This window comes from Pelobates fuscus, chromosome 1, assembly GCF_036172605.1.
Source record: "Pelobates fuscus isolate aPelFus1 chromosome 1, aPelFus1.pri, whole genome shotgun sequence".
Classification (NCBI taxonomy): domain Eukaryota; kingdom Metazoa; phylum Chordata; class Amphibia; order Anura; family Pelobatidae; genus Pelobates; species Pelobates fuscus.
In genome coordinates this window covers 335,616,078-335,643,327 of record NC_086317.1, presented here as the reverse complement: position 1 = coordinate 335,643,327, position 27,250 = coordinate 335,616,078, and the positions used below count along the sequence as shown (strand labels likewise).

The 27,250-nt window shown below is 44.6% G+C and overlaps 1 protein-coding gene across 5 annotated transcripts in view; it reads right to left on the bottom strand.

The window, feature by feature from the left end:
- Positions 1-15,825: 15,825 nt before the first annotated feature.
- GGACT (gamma-glutamylamine cyclotransferase) overlaps positions 15,826-27,250 on the bottom strand; it is an 86,644-nt gene continuing 75,219 nt past the window's right edge. For all 5 annotated transcript variants that reach the window (XM_063425371.1, XM_063425363.1, XM_063425385.1 and 2 more), the window contains one exon: positions 15,826-16,333. In XM_063425371.1, the coding sequence (XP_063281441.1) occupies positions 15,865-16,326 (462 nt within the window). In that variant the 5' untranslated portion in view covers positions 16,327-16,333 and the 3' untranslated portion in view covers positions 15,826-15,864. The remainder of the gene's footprint in view (positions 16,334-27,250) is intronic.

Genomic DNA, 27,250 nt, shown 5'->3' with positions numbered 1-27,250 from the left:
GTTAATAAAAAGTGAAAAAAGTTCTTAGATGGCCTGCAGAAGTTGCTTGAGTCCAGTCACAGGGCAGGAAAGCAACCACAGGATTTAAGTGTAACATGCCTGGCTTGTTACAGGTGTGCAAGATCTAGAGGTATATAACATAGCCCATTCAATGGACACGGCCAAATGAGCAGTCCAAACCAAACGAATATGGATAAATGATAAGAATCAAAGTAACAAGAACAGAAAACAGGTCAGGGCGCAAAAACACAGAATCCATCTGAAGTGTCTGTCTGCATTAGCCCCCTCAAGTGGCCTACCAGCATACTACAAAGAAAAAAATAATCTGAAGGCAGATCAAGAACCCTGCATGGGTTTTCACACATAGGAGAGATGTGCACAAAAATCTGGCAATAATGTCTAGATATTTGCAAATAATTACTACTATTTATTTTTTACGTTTAGCACCAGTCGTAATTGACTAATCAAAAAACTAGTTGTTAGTACATTTCATATAAATGCAAATTCGCAATTTATAAATTTTAGCATGTTGGCTGATCATATATGAAAATACATAACACACTATTTAACACACTATTTAACACACTATTTTGTACAAGTAATATTTACCATGCTTATTTTTTTCACAAACATTTTATTTTTTTAGTAGAAAGCTGATGACGAATAAGGATGTTGGCAGTGCCGTATCTTTTGCGAGGCTAACAAGGCATGTGCCTTGAGCTGCACTTTCCAGGTAAGGGTGACAAGAAATGTTGTCCCCAATCACCGTATCAACTTCAGTAAATGCCTTGTTAGCCTTGTGTGTGAGGGGGGGGCAAAAGCCGTCAAGCTGGCAAGATCCTTATGTTGACAAGCTAAAGGATGTGTATAGGTCTCACCAAAATGGCCGACGGCTGCAAAGCAACAGCACTGACGGAGACGGCGTTCCCGCTAAGACACGCTGATAAGGTGACACAGCAGTACTGCAATCACGGGAGGTCCGATAGGGCTCGAGTCCCCATGCAACGACCCTGGAACACGCATACTGACAGACGAGAACGATCAAAGAAAGCACTTCCTTCATATACCCACAGCAAAGCAACCCCTGAGGCGCACTCTGACCGAGCAAGCTTCTTTAACAAGAAATGCTGGAAGGGCAAACAAGAAAATCCACACCATCCACTGACCACATGGTACTACAGCACTCAAACTTAGCCGGCAACCGGGTAAAGAGAAAGGAAAGACTAGACAGGGGGGATATGATAGAAACATTTAAATACATAAAGGGAATCAACACAGTAAAGGAGGAGACTATATTTAAAAGAAGAAAAAATACCACAACAAGAGGACATAGTCTTAAAAGGACACTGTAGACCCCCAGACCACTTCAGCTCAGTGAAGTGATCTGGGTGCTCTGTCCCTTTTGCACTTAGTGCTGCAATGTAAAACACTGCAATTCTAGAGAACTGCAATGTTTACATTGCAGCACTAAGTCTGCCCTCAGTAGCTGTCTATCAGACAGCCCCTAGAGGGCTTTAGGAATCGTAACAGACGGTAGCCCACCTGGTGGGGACCGGGATGACCCCCCCGGCCCACAGGGGGGGAAACGGGACCCGGAAGGCACCAGGTAGGTGGTAGTTCATTGTAGGCAGGGCGGAGAGCAAGGCAGCGGCCGTCCGCACCACTCCCCTCCCGGGTAGGCCTCAATCTCCGAGCCCCGGAGTCTCTAACCAGGACCTAGAGCCACCCTGCAGCAGGCGCCCCAGCTACACTGGGGCACTCCAGAGTCTCGTGCCATGGACCCCCGGGTCAGTGTAAGCCGAGTAAGATGGGTATATACCATATTTTCTGTCAATTACTCGGGAGTCCTTGTGATATGCAGCCTGCTGGCATGGCCGCCAGGCCCCGCCCCCTTTCCTTGTACATTTTATCCTGCAATCCATGAACCAGTTTAGTAGCCCTTCTCTGAACTCTCTCTAAGGTATCAATATCCTTCTGGAGATACGGTCTCCAGTACTGCGTAAAATACTCCAAGTGAGGTCTCACCAGTGTTCTGTACAATGGCATGAGCACTTCCCTCTTTCTACTGCTAATACCTCTCCCTATACAACCAAGCATTCTGCTAGCATTTCCTGCAGCTCTATTACATTGACTGCCTACCTTTAAGTCATCAGAAATAATCACCCCTGAATCCCTTTCCTCAGATGTTGAGGTTAGTACTGTATCAAATATTCTGTACTCTACGCTTGGGTTTTTACGTCCAAGGTGCATTATCTTGCACTTATCCACTTTAAATGTCAGTTGCCACAACTCTGACCATTTTTCTAGTTTATCTAAATTATTTGCCATTTGGCTTATCCCTCCTGGAACATCAACCCTGTTGCATATCTTTGTATCATCAGCAAAAAGACATACCTTACCATCAAGACCTTCTGCAATATCACAAAACAAAAATATCTGCCCATAACAGATTATTTTAAACTCTCCAACTCCAACTTTAATTATTCATAAAGTATGAAGTTCTAGCTATCTGGTTATTGGAACCGATCATAATTTAAAACTCAACTTTCATTTACATAATCTAGTCAACATTTGGGAATACACATTTCTGCTGATGTTGATAACTTGCTTTCCTTAATTACACAGTTGTTTTGCACACAGCTCAATTAGATTGGCAGAATTAGGAAAATGTAGTATATCGTGGATCGTGGGATCTAATGTTAAAATGTACTTACTATTACTATGATAATTTATAATACTTCCAGCTCCATCATGTCGCATTAATGTCAAAATCCTATAATGATCACATGTAAAGTAGCATGCAACAACACTAAAGAAGGCGGTTTTGGTCTTCCCAGGTTAATGCACTACTACTATGCAGGTCAGCAAGTTTAAATAAAACAAAAGGTATGCAGACATAGGGCAGAAAAAAACATTAAATGGCTTGTGACTGCTCTCCTAGTACACAAATGTGCTCTATTTTAAATTTCTTTGTGGTCACTGCACTATCTCAAAACCTATTGTCCTTCAACAATTCATTCAATGCCACTCTTGGATAGAGTACCTCTTAAACTACAGCTGGTCAACGACCCTAACCCATTTCTGGGTGAATTGGTGATTTTAAAAGTCTAAAAAGATCTCAACTCCTACACCCTCTTCAGAAGCTCACTCTGTTTTAATTATCCTGCACCTATATTTCAGATTACCCCTGTTTATTTGCGCTAGTAAACCATACTGTCTTGTTCACTCTTCTTTATATTAAACAACAGAAAAGAAACCCAGACTAAACAACTGACACAAACACTGGTATTATAATTGTAAAGCTATCTTTGCTGTATCAAACTGTCTAAGCCACAAACAACATGCCCAGTGGTGGCTCTAGACTTAGGGAGGCGTTAGGCAAAACTCAAACGTGAGGCCCCCACTAACACCCAAAGAGAGAAAATAAATAGGGGTTGCGTTGTCTGTCTAAGGTGCTGTAGTTATATTGAAGGACGGGCTTGCAGCGCTGGATACAGAGAGCAAGTCTCTGTATTCATTGTTTAGAGGCTTGCAGTGTTGTGGTCCCTGTGCCACTGTGATGTGAGCTCTCTGTTTAAACTTATGACATAATTTGCACACTTATTTTGCAATAAATAAATGTAATTAGCAGGTATGCTAATTGTTTATACACGACTGCAGGGTATGGTTACATAGCCTGGCAGTTGTGTGTACATAAGTGTCAATGTGTCGAAGGTGGAATGGTTAGGGAGGCTGGAGAGGGTAAGGGGAGCTTGTGACAGGATTAGGGGGGCTGTTACAAGGTGGGGGGGCTGTGACAGGGTTATGGGGCTGTGACAGGGTGAGGGGGCTGGAGAGGGTAGGGGGAGCTGTGACAGGTTAGGGGGGCTGTGACTGAGTTAGGGGGGCTGTGACAGATTAGGGGGCTTTGACAGGGTAGGAGGAAGCTTTGACATTGTAAAGGGACTTTGGCAGGGTAGGAGGGCTGTGGCTGGTTAGGGGGCTATGGCTGGTTACGGGGGCAGTGACCGGGTAGAGGGGGGCAGTGGTGGTAGAGAGGGGCTATGGCAGGGTAGAGGGGCAATGACAGGATGGGGGGCTATGGCAGGGTAGAGGGGCAATGACAGGATGGGGGGCTATGTCAGGGTAGAGGGGGCGGTGTCAGGATAGTGGGACTGTGTCAGGGTAGTGGAGGCAGTGACAAGGTGGGGGGGCTTTGTCAGGGTAGGGGAGCTGTGTCAGGGTAGGGGAGCAATGACAGGATCGGGGGGCTGTGACAGGGTTGAGGGGGCTGTGACAGAGTTGGGGGGCTGTGACATGGTTAGGGGCTATGGCACAGTTAGGGGGCTGGAGAGGGTAAGGGGAGCTGTGACAGGGTTAGAGGGGCTGTTACAAGGTGGGGGCTGTGACAGGGCTATGGCACGGTTAGGGGGGCTGGAGAGGGTAAGGGGAGCTGTGACAGGATTAGGGGGGCTATTACAAGGTGGGGGGGCTGTGACAGGGTTATGGGGCTATGGCACAGTTAGGGGGCTGGAGAGGGTAGGGGGAGCTGTGACAGGTTAGGGGGGCTGTGACTGGGATAGGGGGCTGTGACAGGGTGGGGGGGCTTTGACAGGGTAGGAGTAAGCTTTGACAGGGTAGGAGGAAGCTTTGACAGGGTAAAGGGACATTGGCTGGGCAGGGGGGCTGTGGCTGGTTAGGGGGGCTGTAGCTGGTTAGGGGGGCTGTGACTGGGATAGGGGGGCTGTGACCGGGTAGGAGTAAGCTTTGACAGGGTAGGAGGAAGCTTTGACAGGGTAGGAGGAAGCTTTGACAGGGTAAAGTGACTTTGGCTGGGCAGGGGGGCTGTGGCTGGTTAGGGGGGCGTGGCAGGGTAGGGGGGCTGTGACAGGGTAGAGGGGGACAGTGGCGGTAGAGAGGGGCTGTGGCAGGGTAGAGTCAGGGTAGGGGGGCAATGACAGGATGAGGGGCTGTGTCAGGGTAGAGGGGGCTGTGTCAGGATAGTGGGACTGTGTCAGGGTAGTGGAGGCAGTGACAGGGTGGGGGGGGGGGGGGCTTTGACAGGGTAGGAGTAAGTTTTGACAGGGTAGAAGGAATCTTTGACAGTGTAAATGGACTTTGGCAGGGTGGGGGGCTGTGGCAGGATGAGGGGCTGTTTCAGGGTAGAGAGGCTGTGTCAGGATAGTGGGACTGTGTCAGGGTAGTGGAGGCAGTGACAGGGTGGGAGGGCTGTGTCAGGGTAGGGCAGCAGTGACAGGATGGGGGGCTGTGGCAGGGTAGAGGGGGCTGTGTCAGGATAGCAGGACTGTGTAGTAAAGGTAGTGACAGGGTGGGGGGGCTGTGTCAGGGTAGGGGAGCAGTGTCAGGGTAGAGGGGGGTTGTGGCAGGGTAGGGGGCTTTGCCAGTGTGTGTGGGGGTCATAAATACCTTTTGATTTCCTCATTAACGATCCCCTGGAGGTCCAGTGGGCTCCCTTTCTGATCTGCAGCTCTGCCGGGAGTGAGCTACAGACCACATGGTAAGTCTCGCGATCTCCAGTCAGAGCGTTGCCGTGGCAATGCTCTGCTTGGCTGAGATCGCGAGACACCTCAGTCTGCAGCTCACTCCCGGCGCAGCTGCAGACTGGAGGCTGGATCTCCATCAGGGCAGACTGAATGGAGGGTCTTCATAGACTGAAGACCCGACATGTGAGTCTGCACTAAGGTGATTTAGGCGGCCGCGAGGCCTTGGGCGGCCACCTAAATCGCCTAATTAGAGAGCCGCCTCTGAATGCGTACAGCTGTTTTTGTAGGTGTTGTAGTCATGTCCATTTGTTTAATATATGTAACATATTTGTTGGAAAAAACCTGCGGTGAAGCTGGTAACTGCGTACTTCATCTTTGTGGACATCAGGTCATGATTAAGCTTCCCAGGACATCCAAAAATCTATCAATTTAGTTTGTTTATTTAGCTCCACCTTTTATGCTGCCGTCTCATGTTGATATCCGTTTTTTCTAATTCTTATATTTTGGCCACAGTGTACATGTCGCACTATTTTTGTATAAACACTTGTTATAAATGTTATCCTATGTCATATCATGCTGCTGTCTTGTAAAATAAAAAAATAAAGATTGATTTTGAATTGTCTTATTCCATTAAAAATGAAAATATAAAAAGTGAGTTTTATTTATTCTTTCTCCACTCGCATGAGCCATTGGGATCATCCTCTCTTCTCTTCTTCTCCCTTGACTCAATATTTCCTTCCTCCCTTTTCAAATGTCTGACTCCTCATATGTGACTAGTCTGGGCTGAGAATCCAATGAGTGGTTCGAAGATAACTAACTAGAAATGTGTCTTTAAAGTCTCTATTGATAATCCCTGTACTATTGTACTAGTCTATCTTGAGAATTCTCTCTACCCTGCTTTAACTGCTTATTGTATACATAAAAAAATATATTCTAAAAACATTATACTTCAATAAATTGACGTAATAAACATAGACCAAAATTGAACTAAAAAAAATTAATTTTATTGGAATAGAATAATTACAATTTAAGCAGAATCATGCTGGAAGTAAAATGGAGAATAGATTATCTAATGTTACCAGATATTAAAAAAAGAGGGGATAAATCTGGCAAATAGATGTACAATATTATGGCTAGAACTTGAGGTAGAAAATGTCATAGACCCTAACATTAAAGACAACCACACTTGTTGTAAAGTAGATTTTACATTGTTGTCTAGGTTGAAAAAAAGGCTAAAGTCCATCAAATTCAACCATGAAGGCTCTTATTCCAATGAAGGCAGAAGACACAATTGTAGCCAATTCTAATTACGCCACAAAAAAGAAAAGAAAATTACCAGATTTTACTAATTACATGACGTAAAGTCATGATTTTATAAAGGACACGGAGGCGAGTATTAGGCTTTTCTCTTTCTTTTATTCCTCAGCATCAAAGAAAGGATATTGGTATTTTAATATAGCAATAACAAAACAAAAATACCCTTTAGGGTTAACCATATAACATTCCAGATATCTCAACCAATGGGATCATTCCTTGTACTATGTCCCCTCATGTGACCTAAGCCACTCCCTCTTTCTAGCTGATGCCGAAGCTGAACACATCAACAGGACAAAACTTCATGAACTTGGATATTCTCCGGTAGAGGGTTCCGGTGAGTCTTCCGGTGTAATTAGGGGCAGGGGATGATCCCGGTCGGTCCATCACAGGGTTAAGCTGTAGGAGACCGAGAAAATATGTGGTAAAATATATTCCAAGATCGTTTTTCGTGCATATAAGCCGTACCAGATGTTCAAACGTTAATATCTGAAGACTTTTCTTTCAATCTAGGAAAAATTCTGATTAAAATTTAACATTAGTGGTATATCACATTGCATTTGAACATGTAAATCACTCTTACCTGTTTATAGTAAGTTGGGTGGGAAGATGCATGTATGTTTGCTTACCTGTCGTCGGGTGGGCTAATACTCGCCTCCGTGTCCTTTATAAAATCATGACTTTACGTCATGTAATTAGTAAAATCTGGTAATTTTATTAAAGGACACGTAGGCTCGTATTAGGCTAGTTTAAAGCTGTGAGATGATTATAGAGGAGATATGTTCAGTTGGTCGAAAATAGTAATCTTTAAATGTCGATTCTCGGGACCAATCAGCTGTGCGAAGTAGGTCCTCCAGTTTACAACCCGCTGAGAATGCTTTAGAGGCCATAGCGCCTCTTGTAGAATGTGCTCCATATACTGATATATCGATGCCAGCAGTCGACATTATCCATTTCACCCAGCGTGCCAGAGTTACCGTGGATACCGGGTGGTGTGGTCTCCTCAATGCCAAGAATAGGTCGTGTATTGTAGGGTTCCGAACTGACTGGGTCCTTTTTTCGTATTCTTGCAGGCATGCCACCGGGCAGAGGTTAGCGTTGTGAGGAAATGATGGGTAGAAGACGGACGTGGTTTTTGACTTCGTACGTCTGGTGATATTAAACAGGACACCCTGTGGGGTGAAGGACCGCGCATCAAAGTCCAGGGCTCGAACGTCAGACACCCTTTTGCATGAAATTAAGCACAGGAGCATAGCCAATTTAGCGGACACTTGCTTGAGTGTGAGCTCCGAGTTTGGAGGCCATTCATCCAATAAGCGAAGGACTTTATTAACATCCCATAGGGTCGTATATCGGGGTTGTGGTGGTCGTGCAAATTTTATACCTCGTAGGAGGCGACAAACCAACATGTGTTTTCCAGCTGGGAAGCCTTCCCATCCGCTGTGGCCGGCTGAGATCGCCGATCTGTACACATTTATGGTGCGGTAGGCCAAACCTTGATCGTAGAGGGTAGTAAGGAAAGTCAAAACGTTATTTACAGGAGCACGTATGGGATCCACGTGTTGTTCCACGCACCAACTACGCCATGTGTTCCAGGCATGAGTATAAGATCGTCTTGTTCCTGGAGCCCAAGCTCCTGCCAGTAATTCCAAAGTTGTTCGTGGAACGTCCGGCAGGGTCCAGGTTCCCCAGAGAGGGGCCACGCTAGAAGCCTGAGGTGGCCTTGTATCAAAAGTGGGTGAGAGTTCCCATCCGGGTCTGATAATATGTCCGTGGTTCCCGGAATCAGTCTGGGCAGGTCGATAGACATTTCCATGAGTGAAGGGAACCAAGGCTGTGCTGTCCAAAACGGTGTTATTAGAACTAGCGATGTACGAGAGCGTTGTAGGTGTAGGAGAGTCCGTGCTATGAGTGCAAAGGGAGGAAAGGCATAGAGCCGGTCGTTTGGCCAATCCTGTAGGAAGGCGTCCACTGCCAAGGCGTCTGGGTCCGGTCTCCAGCTGAAGAATGAAGGGAGCTGAGCATTCAGCCTGGAGGCAAAGAGGTCGATGTGCATCGGGCCCCAGAGTTGTTGGAGGTGTCGGAATATCAAGGGATTCAATTGCCACGCACTGTTGTCTCGTAAATGCCTGGAGTGCCAGTCCGCTACCGTGTTGGAGAGCCCCGGAAGGTATTCCGCTTGTACTGCTATGTTGCGGCTTAGACAGAAATGCCAAAATTCCTTCGCCAGGTTCGTGAGTGTTGTCGATCTCGTGCCACCCAAGTGGTTGATGTACCGAACGGCCGAGATGTTGTCCATGCGCAACAGTATGGAACAATTGGTCGTGTATCCGAGGAGGCTCCGGAGAGCGAATGACCCTGCTAGGAGTTCCAGACCATTGATGTGGAGTTCCTTTTCCTTTGAGGACCATTTTCCACCTGTAGAAGTGGGACCACAACGAGCGCCCCATCCGAGTCTGTTCGCGTCGGATTCTATGATGAGATCCGGGGTGGTTCCGAATATCGCTTTGCCGTTCCACGCTTCCATATGTTGAAGCCACAATGCTAATTCCTCTTTTGCTGCGCAGTCTAGAGGCACAGAATCTGAATAAGATTGACCCAAGCGAAGATGGGTCGTTTTTAGTCGTTGCAGGGATCTGTAATGGAGGGGTCCTGGGAAAATCGCTTGTATTGAAGCGGACAGCAGACCAATTATCCTGGCCAGTTGTCGTAAAGTCAAGACTGGTCGTGATAAGGTCCGCCGAATTTCCTTCTTTATGAGTTTTACTTTCGTGGTAGGTAGGCTGAGCGTTCCGTGAATCGCGTCTATGTCGAAACCTAGGAATTCTATTGATTGTGAAGGTTGTATGACTGACTTGTCCCAGTTGATTATGAAACCCAGGTTTTGCAGAAGGGTCGACGTCCAACGTAGATGTTGGTGCAATAGCGAGATGTCGTGGGCCATGATCAGCATGTCGTCGAGGTATATGATCATACGTACACCTCTGCTGCGGAGAAGGGCTACTACTGGTTTCAGCAATTTGGTGAAGCACCACGGGGCTGAGGACAGGCCAAAGGGAAGGCATCTGAACCGCCACATAGTGTTTTCCCAGTGGAATTGGAGTAAATGGTGACATTCTTCTGCGATCGGTATCGTCAGATATGCATCTTGGAGATCCAGTTTCACCATCCAGTCTCCCAGTCTTAGGAGGTCTCGGAGGCAGTGTATCCCTTCCATCTTGAAATGATGGTATGTGACAAAGGCGTTGAGAGGCCGCAGGTTTATTACTGGCCTCATGCCTCCACCCTTCTTGGGTACTAAGAAGATATTGCTTAGGAACCCGGGGGTGGTAGTGGGCACTTTGTAGATCGCACCTTTCTCCTTCAATGTGCGAACTTCTTCTGATACTAGGGTTCTGTCTTGTTGTGAAAATATAATCCGATGTGGCGCGGAGTGTTGGATTGGGTGTTGTGTGAGTTCTATGCGGTAACCTAGAACGGTCTCTAGTACCCAGGCATCTGAGGTTATTTTGTGCCAGACATCGTGAAAATGCAACAGTCTGCCAGTGATAAGGAATGGGTACATACTGGGAAGTGACTCACCATAAGGCCGGCGGCCATAGGAGGATCCCCTGGGTCCACGTGGGTGCCATGACCTGCCCTTGGTTGGGAAGAATGGCGACTGTGTCCTGGGTTCGGGAGGATGGAACCGTGTCGTGGCGGAGCCTCTGTATCCCCGGTATGATGGCCGGGAATGGCGGCCGGACAGACGGCCCCGCTGTCTGCCGGCCCCACCAAAAACCTTTTGCGAGAACACTCGCTTCATATTATGCTGTGCCTTGTCCAGTGCCGTGAAGGTGCTTACATAAGTACCCAGGGTCTTAACAAAGTCGTCTCCGAATAGGAGACCTTTTGCCTGTGTGCCAGGCTCTGAGATTGCCAAATGGATCAATTTTGGCTCAATTTTCATTAAAATGGCTTTACGCCGTTCTGTAGCCAATGCCGTATTGGCGTTTCCAACTAGGCAAATGCCTCTCTGGATCCACCCCCTGATGGCCAGTAAATCAATTGGGGTCCCTTCAGTAAGGGCCGTTTCGACCATGTCGAAAATTTTTGCCATAGGCCCGAGAATGTCAAGGACCTTGTCCTGGCAGTGTTTGAGGGAATTGTCCAATCCCTTCTTGGCCTTCCATCCCGACTTGCCCAAGAACTGGGCGATCTTGGGATCTACCTCGGGGGTTACGCAGGCCATGTCTGGGACCGTGGGGCGTGGGCATTCCGCCCTCAGTTTACTCCTGGTGGCCTTATCAAGGGGTTTTCGCACCCTGGTTGCGATATAGATAGCCACATGGGATGTGGGATACCATTCCGCTGAGCGCGGATTATGCAATGTGTCAGGGTCGAAGAGGGGTTCCCCTTGGGGGTCTAGAACAGCGGATACATCCGCTTCTTGCTCAGCGTCTATCGCTGGATGTGCAGTCTCGCTGCGTTCAGGGGATGAATTATCTGAATACATCGGGTCGATTGCTTCGGACCCATTTGAAGCCTCCTCTGAGTCCGAATCCGAGTCGGACGAATCAGGTAGGGCTTTTGCCCTCTTCCAACTCCGCACCGTTTTTGCCCGGCGGGGGGCTCTCTTACGTGGGGGCACCACGTCCTCAGTCTCAACAGGGCGCAACCTGTCCGTCATATCGGTTTTGGAGGCGACCCCTGTTAGGTGGTGTGATTTGCACGTAGCCTTGCGGCCGCTAGGGACCTTTGGCTTATTGTCAGTGGGTATAGGGGGTGCTGAACCGGGGTTTCTGCCGGATGCCATAATGGCGGTGGAGATTGTATGTGACAGGGTATCAGACATCACTCCCATGGCACTAAATATAGCCTGCGTCACTGACTTATTCATTGTAGCGTCCAGAAGCGCCTGGAACTCTTCCGAGTTCACGTGGTCCTGGGATGCTTCCTCACCACCTGTAATGGCCGCAATGCCTGTAGGCATAGCTGTTAAAATCTGCTTGCTAGGGGTGGCAGAGGTCTTGGGGGCAGGAGTCAGTTTGTCAGTTTGAGACTGCATACTGATTTGAACTACAGAGCTTACTTTGGGAACAATACCCAGGTACTCCACAGTGTGGTGGGAAAGGCACAGTGTAACTGACACTTTGTAAAGTGAGTACTGATTATGGCACTACTGAACACCCAAAACGTTGTCTGCACATCAACAAAAGAACTTTGGTAACATGCAGACTATAAGGTACTCTATTTAGGCACTGAACAGCAGATATGCACAAATAATATGGCAGCTTACCGAGTGTTCCCTCAGGAATGACACCTTAGGGGCCCCGGTAGGCTGCCCAGCAACTCCCTCAACCAATGAGCTCGTGCCCCTCCCTTAACGAGGGACGCGAGCGCCGGGTGAAAAAAGGCGGCAAATCCGCCAATCACAAGATGGCCGCCGCGATGCGCGGGAACGCACTGCGCATGCGCGGGCGGCCGAATCAGCGGAATTATTGGCCGCGATCCGTCGGGCGGCTGGTTTGCTCGTTAAGAGCAACGAAGTGGAGGGGAGAACGGAGGAAGGTGGGGAGGTGAGGGGGAGCTGACAGAAAAACCGGGTTATAAACAACCCGTGCGGCAGTGCCGAGTGGGGGCTTGCCCCAGGGGAGGGGCAAGTACTCAGCACTGGATGAACGGATAAAAACACACAGTTAAAATCATAACATAACGAACATCAGAAATAAATACAAAATAAATGCAAAAATACTGCAATATATATCAAATTTTGTCAGAGTAGAAAATATGGTGGTACTTAGCTGAGGCAGCATCAAAGAAAGAGGGAGTGGCTTAGGTCACATGAGGGGACATAGTACAAGGAATGATCCCATTGGTTGAGATATCTGGAATGTTATATGGTTAACCCTAAAGGGTATTTTTGTTTTGTTATTGCTATATTAAAATACCAATATCCTTTCTTTGATGCTGAGGAATAAAAGAAAGAGAAAAGCCTAATACTCGCCTCCGTGTCCTTTAATAAAATCCTTCTTGACTCCATATTGACACTCAGATTTCTCCATGGATCAATAACCCATTATCAACATATCAATACCCTTTAATATTCTGTTTATGCAAAAAAATAAAAAAATTCAAGCTTTTTTTTATTTATTATCTGTGAAATCTGGTAACACAACCTCTTTAGGCAGAGAATTTCCGTCTTTATTGTTCTTCCTGTATAGGAACCTTTCCTCTGCTGTAAGCGAAAGCGCCTGTCTTCCAGACTCAATGGGTGACTACTTGGCTGTTGTATATTCCTGCTAATAAACAGGTTAGCACATAGCAGTTTGTACTGACCCTATATACTGAAGAAAAATATTATTTAAAATTTCGGCATTGTCCTGATCCTCCTTGATTAACTCACCCATCTCACTTTCCAATGGACCACCACTTTCACTCTTAACCTTTTTGGCATTTAACTGGTCAAGAGATATACTGAGACAAAGTAAGGCATCTTTCTATCCCATCCTGCTCGTCCCCTTTTAAACTCAGTGTGTAGCCAACTAGGATGCAGCGGCTCTTTATGTAAATATAAATAGGGAACAGTAGAGTCACAGTTAAAAAAAAACAAAAAAAAAAACTCTTGGACCATGTGGCTACACATTTGCAATATGATACATTCTTTATGCAAGGCATCTTTTATTAACTATTAAGAATAAAGTAGATGTAGAAACAGTCATAAGCTTTCTTCTCTGTGTCCACAAGGACCAGTGCCCGCCTTGGTGTATATGTGAAAGGGAGAAAAGTTGTGGGTATATATGTATATAAAGGAGAAAATTTATATGTGTGCATTTTTATTGTTTGTTTGACAAATAAGTTCTTGTCAACTTCTCGTGTGATGCGTCTCCACCCTGTATAGGGGCAGTGATTTTTACAAATGGCTGCCGACATCACTCACTCACATGAAAGTGGATTAGCGGTGCTTTAACCTCCAATAATGCAAAGTGCTTATACAGAACATCTAACATCTTTATTATGGGCTTTTCGTGCGCCATTCTGGCTGATAAACAATCTACCTCTTGCAGGATAATGTATGTTTCTATACCATACAACCCTTGTAATTTAGAGGCTATTGGTTTTTATTGATACATTTTAACTTGTTTCAATTACACCTTTCACGTTTGCTCCCTTACATTAGGTGCTTTGTTGTTTTGAGCATAGGAACTACTAGTAAGCTGTTGTTAAGATTCTCCCTATTAGAGATAAAGCCTACCTGCGTATATAAAGGTTATTGAAGGTAGCAGTTGCCATGATGTATTAGCAGTTTGAAGCAAAACATTTGTTGCAGTTTTGCGTCATGAAGTGAGAATTTTTAGATGGCTACAAGGAAATGGACGAAGTGTACATCTATATTATTATTGGCATTTATATAATGCCAACAGATTCCATAGCGTTTTACAATATTATAAAAGAGGGATTTAACAATAAATAGGACAATTACAAGAAATCTTACAGGAACAATAGGTTGAAGAGGACCCTGCTCAAACAAGCTTACAGTATATATATATATATATATATATATATATATATATATATATATATATATATATATATATATACACACACTTTAAAAAGGTTACTGTATCCAAAAACACACCTTGTAAAACAGAGTGATTGTCAAAAATATATGTTCACATAATGTTTAAAAGGACACTGTAATGGCTTCCATTCAGGGTTAAAGTGTTTTTTTGTTTTTTTCAATTTTAATTTGTTTTTCTATTTAAAAGAAACTGTGCACGGTATATAAACACGACATTTACCCAGTCATCCACAAATGGCTTGCGTACATGTTACAAGGGTATGAAAATTGGTGGTCTAATAAACCTTTATGTCTTTTCATCTTTAATCATTTCTTTGACATATACATTAGAGCTACACAGGTTAACATGGCTTAATGTATCCTTGTACAAGAACATCTAAATTACAAATAATGGTTTCAGGTGTCTGAACTGTAACCTATTGTGCAGCTAACCCCGTCCCGAGGTAGGCCGAATTCTGTTATCAGTAATTTCTATCTATTTCATGCGTAGCGGATGGCAGGCTCACATGTTACTGTGATACTCGTGCATCAGATGTGAAAACAGAGAGGGAAGAGATAGATAATGTTTATACAAGTTCATCCTTATTCTAGCTTATTCACAGGTGGCAATTATGATCCAATCACTGCGATATGCTGGTATCCTAGGATGAGACTTATCGTATGTGGGGCAAAAGTGTGAGAATGTTGCAGAAGGGGGCAATGCTTAAGGATAATGTGTGTGAGGAAATAGTGTTCCCCCTGTGCAGAGTACAGCTTTGCAGAGTGTTAAAGTGGTTTTAATATGAAAAGAAAGTCCCCAGCAGCCCATCCACTCTGTGCTGCTCAGGCTAATGAGGAAGCATTCAACTGAGCAGCAATGGGTGGCTGGGATTTACGGAGAGTGAGAGTTTAGCTGCTTCAGCCATGCCTCCAGTAGGGGCCAGGCTTTTGGTGGCCAGGGATTCACTGGCACTGTAAAACTGAATGGAGGGATATCAATGAATGGAAGGACAGTGCCAGGTTATTCCAGGCATTGTAACCACTTCAATAAGATGAAATGGTTATAATGCCCACTACCTGATCCTTGCTACAAAGTATCTTTCAGTGAAACCTGACCTATTTTTATAGAATATAAAAAAATTCAAACAAAAAGAGTATGAGGCCAACCAGTGGTATTTTTAAGTTTAAAGTGGGTTAGTAGTTGCCTTGATTTTCCAGGGATCCATTTTACTTTTAAATTTGTTACATCCATATATCAGTTATTTAAAACTTGTATTATTTGCTAAGAGAATGTAAATAACTGACCAGATTCATTGTGGTACCACCCATCAGCACCAATGCCCACTGCCAGTATGAGCTAGTAGACTTAATCCATAGAGTTACATGTATAAGAGAGATACTTTTGGTTCAAAAACTATATTCCAATGTACGCATTTGAGATTTGTACGTTTGTAAATTTAATCAGTTGCCTTTATGCTTGTGTTTATCTTCTACTCATAAGTCCTTTTATAGACTCTACATCATAATTCATCGGTTACTGTAGACCAGGCCATGAGTCCCAAAAGAATCATAGGATTCATGGCAAGGTAGATTGAGCCACTCTGGCTGGTATGTTGTGGTGCTGTAGATAAAACACTCTATGATGCCGTTAGCTTCTGCTCTGTCTTCTGGTGAATCAGAATCGTCCTCCCACTGCACTATTTCAATCCTCTCAAAATTGCGTTGGTACATGTCTGGACAACTTTCAAACTCATCAAGGAATTTCAGCAGCTTGCCATCAATAGAATAGATCTCTCCGGCAATATGATGCCCTTTTCCTGGGAAATTGAGCAAAAATGGAATATTGTCTTCCTGTGCAATCACAAGAGGATATTTTTCTATGGTTTTCCCAGTGCCTTTATAAATGGCGTTTCCAAGATTAGCATCTGTCATGACGTGATGATTTGGCTGTCCCTTCTTAAGGGTTCCGTATACAAAGATGTTATACATATTCTTTCTAAAGGAAAGAAAAAAAAAAAAAGATTAATGTCATTCCTTTTTTCCACCTAAATATTTTCACACAACCTGTAATATATTTTGTTTTTGTCAGAACTACAAAGTGAATTTCAAACTTTCTTATGGGAAAGCATTGTGATTGGCTTTGATCAAAACTTCTGATGATGTCAGCCAAGCAGGCGGATCAGGGGCAGAGTTAGCAGCAGCAGACTTGTGAAACTAGATGAAACTAGCTTTTCCATGGATCATATTTTTTCCACTTGACTTTACGGAGTCAGTGAGCAGTAGAAGGTGGGGAGTGTTCTGACAACAATGTGGGGTGTCGATAGTTTTTGTATACTTTGATAACTTAGTGTGGTGTAGTATATTAGCGCCCGATTCAGTTGCACATCTGGATCTGAGATGTGGGAAATTATTGTACAGCATCTTACAGATATTCTTATAGACCTTAGCATGGTTGTTTTTTTGCTGTTTTTACTATTTATAGCTACAAATCGGTACAAAGTGCCTTTATATATAGTTAATATTTCCAGGCTCCTGCCTGCTATTTTATCACTTAATAGGAAAATAGATCAGCTGGCTGAGATCATTTCTGCTCAGAAATCAGCCTCAGGTGCACAACAGTAAATATCATGGAACTAGCTTCAAAGTGTGACTTTAGCAGCAGTGACGTTACTTACTCCACTTAGTGAATCAACGTGATATATTTTTTTTAATCTCTTCAATTTTTAATTTACATATATGCAAGTCAATTAGCATTTTCCAGCACCAAATTGTTATGTTAGAAGCATTACCTTTTCTATAAAAGATAAATATACTGGCATATTTCCACGTGTTATTTAACACAACATACATCACTGCATATGACAGAAGGCTAAATATCTTAATCTAGTTTTACTTCCCGTCTGGGTGGATGAAGCATGTGTTCGTTTTCATAGTTTTAATTGGGGACTCAACGTGTTTTTTGTTTTGTTTTGTTTTTTAAACCCACTCATATGTAGATAAGGAAATAGTAGTTAGTAGCATTTTCTAACTCCCTATTGTTATTAATTTTAGTATAAGATTCTCTAATTTCTATACAGGTTTCAGATCTGCAATTGCTGCAGTCTCCTACTACCATGAAAAGCAAAAAAAAAATAAACGTGAGTTATTACTTACCTTTTCTGCACTGCAGCACTGGTCTCCAGCATGCTGCTCCGCCTCTTTGGCAGAGATCATTGAGATTGATGATTGCAGCCAATCCAATCCATAGGAAATCATTGAAAGGTAAGTACGGATGGAGTAGCAAAATGCGTGCTGCATCAGTCAGATGGTCTCTCTGAGATCATCTGATAGAAATAGTACAGGGTTACTCGGCTGTTCCTTCAGTATCCCCTAACCCAGCAATGAAAACATTTCTGTACAGCTGCAGGGTTGAAATGGGATGGGGGAGGGTGTTATGGCAGCCCAACCACTTTATTACACTTCTAAACCTGCTCTAAATCTACAATCTACACACACATATACATACACATGATGAGTAAGTAGGTTGTGGTGTGCCAAAGACGACGGGCGGGTAGGCATGAAAATAAAAAGGGCCCATCAGGTTGAAGATGTAATGAAGGGAGCGGAGGGTGGGCCAAGCGATCGGCAGAGGCATATGGCTGTGGCCTGTAGTTGTGGGAGGGGTATTACAGCATTAACCTGGTTAATTGTATGCATTTGTATGGGGTCAATTGTTTTTTATTGCATATGTTAAGGCAGGGGTAGGCAACCTTTTAGCAGCACTGTGCCGATATAGGATTGTGATGTCCCGTAGCGTGCCGGTCCTATTTTTTTTTTAAATGAGGTGTGTATGCTGCCGTATCCTGCTTGTGTTATTTTTACTGTAATTGCTTTGTATCGTTGTATTTGTGCGTATATGCAGGGCCGTCTTTAATATTGACTGGACCCTGGGCAAAGCATTTGTTTGGGGCCCCCTGGACCCTATCCCCCCTCCCCAGGCGTGCAATCACGTCCTCCACCTCAACGCAGTGGCGGACCTAAAGTAGAGAGGTGCAAGAATTTTTTTGGGCCTCCCTGTTGCATGAGTGATTAAAAGGTAGATCCCCATCTGTTGTGCAACTCCAGTAATGCATTGACAGCTGGGGCTCTACCATTTACCCATGTTTCCAGGTCTTAGCACTAAGCGTTTTTTGTGTGTTTGAATGTAAACAGGTTTTTGTATGGAATATGTTTGTATGTGGTGTTGGCATCACTGCAAGCATGTATTTGTGTAGTGTTGGTTTTTGAATGCAGGGGTGTATTTACATATAATTTTGGTGTGTAACACAGACATGTGTTTGTACGTAGTGTTGAAATTTGAATGCAGGGGTGTATTTGTGTGTAGTATTAGTGTGTGAATGCTGAGATGTATGCACATATACACGCACACAGATATATATACACACGGAAACACACACACACACACAGATATACTGACACAGATTTATTGACACACACACACACACAGACATACTAACACACACACACATACAGACATGCTGACACACACAAACTGATATACTGACACACACACAGATATACTGACACACACACACACAGACAGACATACTGACACAGGCATGCTGACACACACACACACTGACATACTGACACACACAGATATACCGACACACACATACTGACACACACAGACATACTAACACACACACAGACATACTAACACACACACTGACAGACTAACACACACACTGACAGACATACTGACACAGACATACACACACACAGATATACTGACACACACAAAAATTACACTTTTAAACCCACCCTCCAGTTTCCTACCTTTCCTGCTGGTGGCTGAAGGTGTTGGGGTCTGGCTTTCTCGGCCAGCCCCCCTCCACTCTGCCTACTCTTCTTTCCCGCGCGCTCCTCTCTTTGTGGGAGGAAGTGATGCATGGCCGTCACTTCCTCCCAGCCTGTTGCCAAAAAGCAAGGGGCCCGCTTGTGCTGTTAAAGCGCCTCAGTGCGCCACCGGGACCCTGCTGACAGAAGCCCACTGGGTGGCCCTTTGTGCACGGGCCACCCGGTGGGCCTCCTTAGTGTGCGGATTACCGGCCGGGGGTTAGAAATAGTGCAGCTGCCCAGTTTGCCCCACGTTAAAGACGGCCCTGCGTATATTAGCTATTATATTGTATATGTTCATGAGTAGTTTATGGTATTGTGTATGATACATATGAATGTGAGTTGTGTATGAGGGCTGCTTGTGGAATTGTGTGAATGGATATGTCACATTGTGTGTTTGGTAGTGTGTGTGGGGGCTGATTGAGGTATTGCATGTGAGAGACTGCATGTGGGGTTGTGTGCATGTATGTGGATTGTTAGTGGTGTTGCATTTGTGGGGATTGTGTGTATGTTTGTGTGTGGGCTGTCCGTACTATTTGTATGAGGGGTTACACAGGAATGCAGGATTCTGCATTCCTGTGTACATCTAGCAGTGTGGGTGGCTTCCCTGGGTTCCAGTGAGGACCAGGCCGGCCAGGTACAGGTCAAGGACAGGAGCTGCAACAGTAACTGCGAGCTGCTCTACTACAGTGTGGATTCCTATTCACAAGTGCTGTGAGGAAGTGATCTGAGATCACTTCCTCTACGTGCTGCAATGCATAAATTGAGGATTGTCCTTTACCACCTTTTCGGATTAGCAGATATCTGAAGTTTTACTGGGACTCCTGATAGGCCAGAGCCTATTTGTCTCTAGCAGCCTTGAGTGCCGTGCAAAGACACCTTGAGTGCCGTGCATGGCACTAGTGCCGTAGGTTGCCTACCTCTGTGTTAAGGGATAGAATAATAAAAATGCCTGTATGTCTATAGGCTGATTTAAAAAAAAAAATAAAAAAAAATAATGAACATTGAATGAGGTCCATACATTCAAAATCACAATATCAAATGAATTTTAAAAAAACAAAACAAGAATATTTTCAAATCACATCTAATGATCTATTGCCATGCGATTTGTATAAATGAGAGTGCAATGTATTTTTAGGGCACATAGCATTGTGCTTGGACTTGGACACTTATTACACATACAGCTCTGGTTTCAATAAGCAGCACTCCTCACAGAAGGAGAGTTCCTTCCAACTAAGAATTGGAAGGGGTCAAAGTGATCACTAAAAACATGCAATTAATTCTCAGAAAAGGATTAAGTCACTTGTGTTCATTATGAATCAGAAAACAGAATAGTGAATAAAATCGGCCAAATTTGGAAGTTTAGCTGTCAAAACTAATAATGTATAAAGAGAGTACAGAGAGAAAAGACCGGTCATTGAGTACAATAAAAACATCTGAGACAGTATTGATTGAAAATATCACATTTGAATTATTCAATAGAATTGTGAATATCTTTTTAGTGACTTATATTCATATTAACTTTAACCTGCAACTACTATATCTTCTAACTTTTACCCAGGTGACTACAAGGGTAAAGCATACAACATATTTAACTAATAAACATTGCTTATTTATTACAGATATACTGTACTATGCAATACTGTATATCAATATACATATATGAACCTATTATAAATTATATTATTTGTTCTTTCAAGAGAACAATTCTATGAATTTATTGTTTTATGTTCCATGTGCTCTTGTTTTTGGTCTAAGACCTTGAAGGTTTTATTTTGTTTCATAATTATTATTGCAGAGAACTGTCTTGGTTTTATCCTAGGCCTAATAATCCCTAAGCAACACTTGCGTCAGACATTCCCACCTAGTGTAAACAAGCGATTAGCATATTTATTAACCCCTTAACACCGTTTGGCCGTACCATGCCACCCTACACAAAGTGCAGAAAATCCAGGGAATTAATTTTGCAAGCCCTATATATAACCCTGCAACTTTCCAAAACACCATAAAACCTGTACATGAAGGGTACTTTTGTACTCAAGAGATTTAACACAGACATGATTGTTTGTAAAACTGTAAAGCATATGATAATTATATCACCAGTGAAGGTGCAGTTTTATTTGAAAAATGCAAAAAACAAATAAGAACGCTAATTTTAATTAATTAAGTGGACACTAAAAAAGACTGGACATATACCATTTTTTTTTTTTATAAATTCTTTATTTTTAATTTTTCCAAAGTTACATAGATATTGAGGCATACAGATCATGGATTTGGTGTTACATCGATAATAGCAGGTTTCTTATCGCTAATGCGTTGCTCATAGTGGTAATGCTGTTGCTATGGTGTCTTAATAACAACCTTGTCCAATCTAGGTGTCTTATGTACCTATTTCTTTTTTAACCAGGTGGGGGTAAACTGGGATGCATAGTCTCGTACTCTGACGGTTTTGCTTGTTCGTTTTTAGCGATATCTCTTCCCTTTTCTATTGAGATTGAGAGGAGAGGGGGTACAGTAGAGAGGAAGAGGGGAGAGAGGGAAAAAAAAATAAAAAAAAAATTAAAAGGGGGGGGAGGCTGGTGTCGAAGTTTGGTGGGCTTTGCTGCTCTCCCTTTTGTTTGTTCCCTCTCTTCCTGTGTTGGGTTTCGGTTGTTTGTTCGAGGGGGGAGGGGCCCGGAATGTGGGCCTACTGTCTGCGGGGATCAGTGAAGTATGCGTTGTCAGAGTTGTGTAGAGGCTGGAGATTTGTCCTGAGTGTAGGGGTGCGTCGAAGCATCTTTTCTCAAATGGTGTCGGTGGCGAAGTCCCCGCTTGCTTGACCATTGGTTGTCTCGCTAGGTCTCTAAGCTGAATGTAGCAAAAGTAGTCTGCAGTTGTAAGTGACTCGCAATCCGGTAGGTCTTTGTAGGCTATGATTTCTCCCTGGTGATATAGGTGCTGAAATCTGGAGATGTCCCTTTGATCAAATGCGCGAAAGTGTTTTGCCACCATCCCTGGTGGGAAAAGTTTGTTCCGGTAGATAGGTGTTACTGGGGAGATGAAGGAGGACTTCGGGTTGAGTTTATCCCAAAGAGCTAGCGTGTGAGTGATTGCCGGGGAGGTGGGTGGGGGGAGGGGACGATGCGCGAGGGGCACCCACATGTAGGATGATGGTAGGTCCCATCCCATGACATCGTGCTCTAGGTCCACCCATCTTTTGGTGCTCGGGGGAGCGTGCCAGTGTTGGATGTGGGCAAGTTGTGCCGCATTGTAGTATTGTTGGAAGTTGGGTAGCCTGAGGCCCCCGCTAATTTTGGGGACGTACATGGTTGACCTGCGAATGCGTGGTCGTTTGCCCCTCCATATAAATTTGTCAATGGCGGCCTGAAGATCTTTAAAGTCTTTCTTCTGTATGGGGATGGGTAGTGTTTGAAAAAGATATAGGAAGCGTGGTAGTAAGTTAATTTTGAGTGTTGTGACTCTGCCCAACCAGGAGATCCCGAGGTTGTCCCAGCGTTGGAGGTCCTGGTGGGCTGTATTTAGGAGTGGTTTGTAGTTCAAATTGTACGTGTTTTGCAGGTTAGGGGACAGTCGGGTGCCCAGGTATGTGAGGTGAGACGTGGAGATTTGGAAGGGGAACGAATTTCGCAGGAGCTGGATTTGTCGTGGGTCCATCGCCATCGGGATGAGGATGGATTTCGCCTGGTTGAATTTGTACCCTGAGAAGCTAGAGTATTCGGCTATCACTTCCAGCGTGGCGTGTAGGGATGGTATCGGGTCCTCGAGGGTCAAAAGGACGTCGTCCGCATACGCTGCCACTGCATACTTCTCTTGTCTGATGTGGATGCCTCGGATCTCCGGGTGATTGCGTATGGCCTGTAATAGTGGTTCTAGTGAGATTGCGAAGATTAAGGGTGAGAGGGGGCAGCCCTGTCTCGTCCCATTCTTTATGGGGAAAGTTTGGGGAGGGGAGGGGAGGGAGGGAGAGGGAGGGGGAGGGGCGGAGGGGGAGGGAGGGAGGGAGGGAGGGGGAGGGGGAGGGAGGGAGGGAAGGAGGGGGAGGGGGAGGGAGGGAAGGAGGGGGAGGGAGAGGGAGGGAGAGGGAGGGAGGGAGGGAGGGAGGGAGGGGGAGGGAGGGAGGGAGGGAGGGGGAGGGAGGGAGGGAGGGAGGGAGAGGGAGGGAGGGAGGGAGGGGGAGGGAGGGAGGGAGGGAGGGGGAGGGAGGGAGGGAGGGGGAGGGAGGGAAGGAAGGAGGGGGAGGGAGGGAAGGAGGGGAGGGAGGGAAGGAGGGGAGGGAGGGAAGGAGGGGAGGGAGGGAAGGAGGGGGGGGAGGGAGGACAGGAGGGGTGGGAGGGTCGCGGGGAGGAGCTATAAAGTAGCGGCCTCTGGTTGTGGTAGTCATCCGCCTTCCCCTCTCCATCACTGGGGGGTAATGGCGTCTTTTGTGGTGGTGCTGAGCCAGTAGGTCTTACAGTGGCAATTTGTCAACATAGCATGTGCAACATGTTGGTAACATCATTGATACATTTACATTCGTAGCTTTAGTAACATAAACAAAGAACCTAGTTTTCATAATAATAGACTTCATAACATACACGAGCAACCAGCTCGTCACCAGGAGTGGTGTGTGTTTAGTTGTGTGTACCGTGTGATGTTGGGTGGTCTTGAGGTGCCTGGTGCGTGTTGTTGTGTCCATCCGGCCCCGCTTTGCATGTGTCTGTGCGTGTTTGACATCCTTAGTCTGCTGCTGCTCTTTTCGTTGCTTTGCGGTTCCCCTTGCCCGTCTTCTGCCTTATTGATGCCTGGGCTTCGGTCGCTAGTCATGCTGCTGGGGGTGCTAGGTTTGACTTTTGTGCTTAGGCTGATGTGTCAGTCGAGTCCCTTCGGTTGGTGGGTCGCCCCCTCCCTGTCATCTCCATGGTCTAATAGGGGTGTCATACGCCTTAGCGTGCTAGTGGCCATCGGAGGGCATGGTCAGGTCCCTATATATGTGTGCATCCCTGCGCCGTGCAGCCAAGGTCTCGCTTTGTCCCGCCCCGGGCACCCGTGGGCCACCGTCCCTGGTGGAGGGGCAAGGGACCCCCGTGGTGCCCTGGTCGGGACTATGTCCGTGGGTGTGAGGCCTGCTGTTGTTCGGTGGATGTTGCAGTCCCTTTGGCTGGGTGCTCGTGGTTCCCTACCGTTTGTCTACGTCTGGCAAGCGTGTGGTGGGGGCGTGTTGAGTGTTTGGTTGGTCAGTTGATTGGTCCCTTGGTCAGGCCGTCTGGGTGGGTCGTGGCGTGTGCCTCTAACCGGCCAGAGTCCGGGCGCGTGCTGGCCCCGTCCCGGGGATGGGGAGGCCCGGTCTGACCCCTGCAAGTGATATCTCAGGACCGTTTAGTGGCCCAGATCTGCGGTTCCCAATGACCCCTGTGTGTGGGTTTCGCCTGTGCTGCTGATTGGACATGTCTAGGGAGCTCGTGTTTGGGCAGGTCCCCGCTCTACGGGTTCTGTGGGCTGTGTAGGGCACTTCAGCATGGACATATCCCATTTTGAATACCTTGGGTTGTCTATTTTTGCAAATGGTATGCCATGATGGGGGTAATCAGGGCCGGACTGGGAAATTGAAATTCGCCAGATTGGTTACTTTGCCTTTGAGACAATATGGCAGCCCAGAAATGAAAATTAACCCCACCATGGCATAACATTTGAAAAAGTAGACAATCCATGGTATTCAAAATGGGGTATGCCCAGTGTTTTTTAGTAGCTACTTAGTCACCAAACACTAGCCAAAGTTAGCGTTCATATTTGGTTTTTTTTTACACAAAAATTGTACTTTTACTGGTGATATTATCGTCGTGATAAGTTTTACTGTTTTATAACACGCATATTTGTGCATCAGCGAAGTCTCCCAAGTACAATAATACCCCCCCCCCCCCCCTCCCCATGTCCAGGTTTTATGGTCTTTTGGAAAGTTACAGGGATAAACATAGGACTTGCCAATTCAATTCTCTGGACTTGCTGCCTGGGTTGTCCGGCTGGTCCCTCAAATTATAATTAATAAAATGACTTAATTATGTTAAAAGATTACATAAATATACACGTAGAATTTATTTATTTATTTATATATATATATATATATATATATATATATGTGTGTGTGTATTTAAATCCGTGTATATTAATGTAATTATTTATGTACTTGTATCTATTTATGTGTATATATATATTTATATATAATTTAATTCTAGGTGTATTTTGATAACTATATATATATATATTAATATAAAAATAAAAGAAAGAGAGGAAATCTGTTCCCACAATATCAAGTACACATAAACAGTTAAAAATCTAGAAGATACTTTATTAATTAATCAAAAGACACCAATGTAAAGAACCCCGGCAGTGACTGCCTGACTAAACGAAAGTCAATTTCGTCAGTCAAAGCAAAGAGCGCAAAACAATAGAAAGTAAGAAAAATAGAGGATAACACAAACAAATGGACTGAGTTTCTAAACGTAGCCGTAGCGATATACATAAGTATCTAAAGTAGAATTAGTGCATTGAAGGTACTCCAACTATGTAGCCTAACTAGGCTTATCAGAAAGATCCCACTAAGTTGACTTGTGCAATATCGTTGGATATAATTGTATCAATATGTCAGAGATAAATTAAATACAATACAAAGTATCTGTGCAGTTCAACTGAAAGGAGTTCTTCTACAGTCAATGTAAACTCAGTCTATGATAGTAATAGCAAATGAACGTGCTCTATTACGATCTCTTCAATGGTTCTTGTATAAATATATGCTCAAATAGTGCTAAATGTGAGCCATATCAACATCAGATTCCTGAATTCGTATAAAAACGATCATATGCAGCTCAATCGTAAAAGTTGAGATGCAGCGTTTTTCCAACACGTCTTATAATCTTGATCAATAGTGTAAATACTAGTAATCAGATGTAGATCAAAATAGTGAAAGATTAGAATAGTGCCTTCAAGGGCACCCGGTACAGGAAAGGCAGTAAAGAGACAAAAAGTCCTGATGCTGTAATATAACAAACCGAAGCAGTAATAGAAGAGAGATACTGCAAATTCTAATTCAAATTTCTAAAGGTACCCTAATCGGTATATAAGTCTATTGTGCCCCAGACGGCTGTTCGTCATCTAAGTCCCGAAGATACCTGGGTGGCTATATAATCAAGCCTGTGGTAAATGTCCGCTCACAAGGCAAAGGTACCAGGGAACACAGTGACATTCTGTAGTGACAGAATGTCGCGCCCCGACGCGCGTTTCGCCTAACTTAGAGGCTCATCAGGGGGAGAAAATGCAGTGTTTACATTGCTGTCTAGTTATACCTCTTGTGGTAGTCACTTAGATGGTCACTAGAGGTGCTTCCTTCCTGTGTCAGTGCTGCATATTGTGCAGCACCTACGTTTAGGGTCATGCTCTGCATGTTGGTGCTGAACATTTCCCAATGAGATGCATTTATTTTTGGTGTTTTGCCATGCATACGCTACAGCCTCCCAATGCTTTCCTATCAGTCAGCATTGGATTGGCTGAGATTTATTATCTCAGCCATAAGGCAGTGCCAGCCATGGTGAGACTGGTATGGTGAGGGAGAGAAGATAAATGTAATCACCGTATTTGTCTGCAGAAAGGAGGACCTGGGACCCTAAAAGATAGTTCAACACTGTAGTGTTCCTTGAAGTTTATATTGCTCTATTGGCCACTGAAACATATAGAAATATGTTTCTTAAATGTTAAGCCCAGGGCTTTTTATAGGTTAGGGTGCATGTGGTTTCTTGCCCAGATTTTCAATATTAGGTATTTTTTGACAATGCGTCTCTGTTATTGGATTATTACAAACACAGAAAATTTTACCCTGTGCTCCAACTCCTCTACTATTCTTGGGTGGTACCAGTGGCTATAGTTTTTATCAGCCCAAATACATATGTATTTGGACCGATTAATATTATAGCCATTTCTTCTGCAGGGGATATTTCTGTGAGTTGTTTGCTTTTCTATTGAACTATCTATTGGGATAGAGCCCAGGTAACCTATTTGGTTTTCATTT